This window comes from Cherax quadricarinatus, chromosome 23 (assembly GCF_038502225.1).
Source record: "Cherax quadricarinatus isolate ZL_2023a chromosome 23, ASM3850222v1, whole genome shotgun sequence".
Classification (NCBI taxonomy): domain Eukaryota; kingdom Metazoa; phylum Arthropoda; class Malacostraca; order Decapoda; family Parastacidae; genus Cherax; species Cherax quadricarinatus.
The window spans coordinates 6,541,722-6,547,721 of record NC_091314.1 but is presented as its reverse complement, the minus strand read 5'-3'; the positions used below and the strand labels follow the sequence as shown (position 1 = coordinate 6,547,721).

General features: G+C 40.7%; 1 protein-coding gene across 1 annotated transcript in view; it reads right to left on the bottom strand.

Annotated features, from left to right (window-relative positions):
- Nucleotides 1–379: 379 nt before the first annotated feature.
- LOC128685760 (protein tramtrack, beta isoform) overlaps nucleotides 380–6,000 on the bottom strand; it is a 149,873-nt gene continuing 144,252 nt past the window's right edge. The window contains exon 6 of the mRNA XM_053772384.2: nucleotides 380–2,397. Coding sequence (XP_053628359.1) covers nucleotides 1,936–2,397 — 462 coding nt within the window. The 3' untranslated portion in view covers nucleotides 380–1,935. The remainder of the gene's footprint in view (nucleotides 2,398–6,000) is intronic.

Genomic DNA, 6,000 nt, shown 5'->3' with positions numbered 1-6,000 from the left:
ATTAAATTTTGCCCTGCCGACATACCTCTGACTAATTTCAAGGACTTTTCTGCCTTACCAACTAGGCCTTTGGCCTAGCTTTCTTGTTGAGAGCCTGTTCAACCAGGCTGTTGATGTTAGCAACCCGCTGGCTCACACAGCCATCACGGCCTGGTTGATTTGGCACTTAACAGAGGCAGTGATCCGATTTCCTCTGATCCAGTTTCCAATTTATTTTGAGTCAGGTCTAAGTTGAGGGGAGAACAAGTCACATTGTGCTTGCAAGCAAACTTACCTATCCCTTGAAAGTTTACCTCCATCTGGAAGGACCATTCTTACACATACTTCCATATACATATTTTTATTTTAAGACGGAACTCACATTGTTAGCCTAGTTTACGTGGTGTGTTTTTGCCATTTTTTTTTCTATAACCATAAAAGTTATTCTAAATTCTATGAAATTAATATACATAATTAATGATAAATAATATGAAAAGTTAAACCAACCTTATATAGATATATAAGCATGATGAAGCCCTTATATTTTCGTTATATATGTAATATGGCTAAGTTAGGCTATCAAATTTTAGTGCAATCTTAGAATGACTTTACATTGTATAACAACACAAAACAGAGGGAACTTTTAACACATTAATGATTATTAATGGAAGTTGTGGAAAATACTGTATATATTTTCCAGAAATTCAGTATTTATATGTAAATAGATGGCCATACTGTATTTAATAATATTTGTCATAGAAAACGGAAAGCCTGCGTCTGCGCATGAGACTTGCCATCTTGGTTTTGAATTGTGTACAACGTTGGTGTGATGGGAAGGAATTTTCGTGCTCTAGAGGTTGAAATTGGGGTGACACCTCTCAAATAGGAGGCGAAATTGTTGGACATGCATTCCTGCATAACTTGAGATATCAGATGACTGGACAAGACAGCTCCAGGAACCTCAGATAAGCTCTCTAGATTTGTGTATAATTCTGGCCAGTGTTTTCATAAATTTAGTTAGTGAGGTTTTTCTGAGTATGATACACATTAATCTCCAGTACAATTGGTGAGTGATATTAAGATATATTTTCCTTCTGTTATGTATATGTGAATTTATATATAATCATTTTTTTAATATACAGTCCACAAATTTATATATTTACCAGTATTCCTGGTGTATGTATATTTCATTTAATTAATAGGTCCAGAGCAACTTGTGGTTATGACAGTGGTAGGTATCGAAGGGGGACATTTTTTGCGACCTAAGTGTCCCAAATTCCTACTTGTCTATGCAACATTGTACATAATTAGTTACATTCAGATAAATTCAATTTTCCACAGAAGTTGCTATTTTGTCATGCCTACCAAAGCTTTAGCTTTTGCTTATTTTTCATCAGTGTATTCAGATTAATTATAACCAGGTATTTTTTTTAAAGCAGTGGCAACGAGTTTGGTTTATAAAAGGGTCATGCTGAGTAGAAGTAAAGGTGTGTCCATGCCAGTGCTCCAGAAAACTGAAATATAAATTTTAAGAATGTATCGTTGTTGTACCACATTTCGTCTTGTTGTTAATATATTTGGTTTACACCATGTTAAAAAGCAACTATAGTTTTTTATTCAGTTAAACACCATTTTTTAACTAATCTTCATTTCCAACATGATATATTATGACAGCAGCATGCACCTACTGGCTGCAGCAAGATAATTCAGTGTCCTCATTAAATATATACAATACACTAATTCAAGAAGCTCAGTTAATCATAAAATAAAACTGTTACCTGTTGATTGCCGGTGTTGCTACATGGGATAAAGAATCCTCTATGGCATTTTTGTCATCCCTCACTAACATTTAATTTTTTTTTAATAATTAGCACACTATAATCAAACAAAGCTCTAAACCTTAATAATTAGCACAGTGTAGGCTATTCTTCATGTAGATTGCGTCTTTATGACAAATCATAAGTTTAACTGCATCTTAGACAAACTTTTGTTCACCATAAGTCTGTCACTTTGTAAATGATGATTGAGAACATGTCGCTTTACGTTGCCTTTCTGAGCAGAGCGGTAGGAGCAGTGGGCGCAGGCGAAGGGTTTCTCTCCAGTGTGGGTGCGGATGTGAGTTCTTATGCTGTCTACTTGCTCTGCCTGAAAGGGACAATGGGGACAAGGAAATAGATTCTTGTTGGCATGGATACGGAGGTGCTCTGTAAGCTTGGCAGTGATGGAGGTAGTGAAGGCACAGTAAGGGCAGTAGTGTATCTTGGGGGCCATGAAGTTAATACTTGGGTCTTGGGTGACCTGAGCTTCCTGGGCCTCCACCAGTCCTATCGTTTTGGTCACGCCTGTCTTGACCCCAGGCATCTCCACCAGTCTGAAGGGCTTAGCCGGACTGCCATCACCGTCACCATCAATCATCACCTGTGGGGACGCCCAGCTTATTCTCAAAAAAATAACATTTGTAAATTTTAAAACTGATAAAAAAGAATACCAATGATGCAATAATTAAAATGCTCGGTTTATCCACTCATCTCTAGACTATAAATATTCACTGGGCCTCTTTTATCAATCTTTAAAAAAAAAGCTCTTGATCCTGCTGCTGAAATTTGAACAATACGTAATCGGAAGCCATGCTCTCACTTGTGTACATATAGTCTTACTCAGTGAGATTATTATTACGTGGGAGAACGCTAAACCTGTAGGAGTCATACAGCGCCTGAGAAAATTAAGGATATTCTTGGTCGATTTAAGGACTTGGAACACAGGTCCAATTCCTTATATCTAAGAGTCTCTCATGAGCATCAATGACCCTTCCTTGAGGGGACCTAAGTGACAGACGTCAGCGTGTGACCATTAATGACAATATCTCAAAAACTACCACTCAACATAGGGTGCCTTAATAATTCTCATCTATATAAATGATGTTTCCAATGCCTCACATGAACTTAAACAAATTCTGTTTGCTAATTATACAGATTTTGTCATCGAAAATGCAGATCCTGTTGGCCTCAACAAATGTTCAAGAAATATCAGAGTATTTTATCCACAGCGGCACATTACTAACCATTCTGGAAAAAAACACCCTAACTTTGCCTGTTGTAAATAACACGTAACCACTTACATTTCTTTAAATTCAAGCACACCTTGCTAAAATATAAGCTAATACAAATAATTCAGAACCACTTATAAGCTACATTGTAATATTTTTGTGACTTAATTTATGTCTGCATAACTCACTACGATTGTAACCAGATATAAACTTGTAAATAGTTCATTACCTCTGTAATTTAATTAACTAGGAAAACTTTGCGGTCCAGTCCCTGGAACCATTATGTGCCTGTAATCATTTGAATACCGCCCACACCATGGGTATAGGGTGCGTAATATATTTATTAAACTAACTCAATAATACAGGTAGTGTTGAGTTCGTCAAGATATCTACTTGGCTAACAATAAACCCATATAGTCATACTCAATATTGGGAAGGACTACATGTTTGGGAACAAACTCAAAAATATTACTTTGAACATACAGATAATAAACACATCAAGAGACGAGGGAAAATTCTTAGGTATACATTGACAGCAAATTAAAATTTAACATGCACATTTCTAATAAAATTTCCAGGGTAGTGGCCATACTTTCTAAAATATGCAAAATGTAAGCATTCCAAATCCCTTTTGGAGTTCACTGCATGTGGCAGGATTTGATGAAATAACTGCACAAACCTGGTGCTCCATGGTACGGGAGTGACCATCTAGCTTCGGCTAGGCGCGCATTCTTTTATTTGGGATCTGGCTATGTGGATGAAGTACTGCATACTATGTTATAGAGTGTATAGGTTTGAATCCTGCTATAGACTGAGATAATGTTTGTAGACAAATTCGGCCGTTTACAAATTGTTGTGTGTGTACTCGCCTATTTGTGGTTGCAGGGGTTGAGTCACAGTTTCTGGCCTCGCCTCTTCACTGATCACTACTAGGTTCATTCTCCCTGCTCCAAGAGCCTTATCGTACCTCTTCTCAAAGCTATGTGTGGATCCTTCCTCCACTTACCTGGAGTTTACCTGGAGAGAGGGGGTCAACGCCCCCGCGGCCCGGTCTTTGACCAGGCCTCCTGGTGGATCAGAGCCTGATCAACCAGGCTGTTGCTGCTGGCTGCACGCAAACCAACGTACGAGCCACAGCCCGGCTGATCAGGAACTGACTTTAGGTGCTTGTCCAGTGCCAGCTTGAAGACTGCCAGGGGTCTGTTGGTAATCCCCCTTATGTGTGCTGGGAGGCAGTTGAACAGTCTCGGGCCCCTGACACTTATTGTATGGTCTCTTAACGTGCTAGTGACACCCCTGCTTTTCATTGGGGGGATGGTGCATCGTCTGCCAAGTCTTTTGCTTTCGTAGTGAGTGATTTTCGTGTGCAAGTTCGGTACTAGTCCCTCTAGGATTTTCCAGGTGTATATAATCATATATCTCTCCCTCCTGCGTTCCAGGGAATACAGGTTTAGGAACCTCAAGCGCTCCCAGTAATTGAGGTGTTTTATCTCCGTTATGCGCGCCGTGAAAGTTCTCTGTACATTTTCTAGGTCGGCAATTTCACCTGCCTTGAAAGGTGCTGTTAGTGTGCAGCAATATTCCAGCCTAGATAGAACAGAATGTTCCACTTCCTGACAACTCAAAAGCTGAAAATATACTTCCTAACATCCCTGTGATTCATTGTTTTTAACATTCAGTTGTGTTCTCTTGTTCCATCTCTGAAACATTCTGGCCCTGTCTACCTTGTCAATTCCTCCCAATACTTTGTATGTCATTATCATGTTCTCCCTATCCCTCCTTTCCTCCAGTGTTGTCATGCTGCGTTCCCTTAGCCTCTTCTCGTAGGACATACCCCTTATCTCCTGGACTGGTCTAGTTGCAAACTTTTGCACTTTCTCTAACTTCCTGATGTGTTTGACCAGGTGTGGCTTCCATACTGGTGCTGCATACTCCAATATGGGGCTGATGTATAATGTGTATAGTGTCGTGCATGACTTCTTACTCAGATGTCCAAATGCTATTCTTAGGTGCTCCAGCAGTTATTCGGTTGATGTGTGCCTCGCGAGATGTGCTCGGTATGATGCTTACCCTAAGATCCTTTTCTTTGAGTGAGTTTTGCAGTCTTTGACCCCCTAGGCTGTACTCCATCTATGGTCTTCTTTTTTCCCCCAAGCTTCATGACTCTGCACTTGGTGGGGTTAAACTCTAGGAGCCATTTATTGAACCAGGCTTTCAGCCTGTCCAGATTTCCTTGTAGACTTACCTGATCATCATCCGACTGTATTCTCCTCATTAGTTTCACATCGTCTGTGAACAAGGACACCTGTGAATCTATTCCTACATAAGAAACAGCACTGGCCCTAGGACTGACCCATGTGTAACCCCACTTGATACATGCGTCCACTCTGACACTTCATCACGTATATATGTAGGGGTAGGGGTTGTCCTAGGAAAGGTTGGAGAAAGGGGGTAAAGGAGGTTTTGTGGGCGATTATTATTATTATAATCAAAATGAAGCGCTAAGCCACAAGGGCTATACAGCGCTGCAGGGTAGGGAAGGAAGCGAGGGTATTGGGCGGCAGAAGGGAGGAGGGAAAATCAGTAGGTTACAGAAAACAGCGAGGCAGGGGATAGTACGGGGGTAGAGGGTAGAAAGAGATTGAGGTAGAAAGGGCTGAAGGTATCAGAATTTGTGAAGTCAGTTGTCAAAAAGTCAATGAGAGTCCGGATGAAAGGTGGGTCCATCAGCGAGAAGGGAAGGTAAAGAGAGAGCAGCGGAGCGAAGACGACGACGGAGGTAAATTCTGCGTACTCGTTGATAAAGTGGGCAGTCCAACAGAATGTGGCTGACTGATAATGGAGCCTGGCAATTCTCACAGAGAGGAGCAGGGCGCCTCTCCATGAGATATCCATGAGTAAGACGAGTATGGCCAATGCGAAGACGGGAGAGAGTAGTCTCCCAACCTCGACACTGGTGATAAGAAGACGGCCAG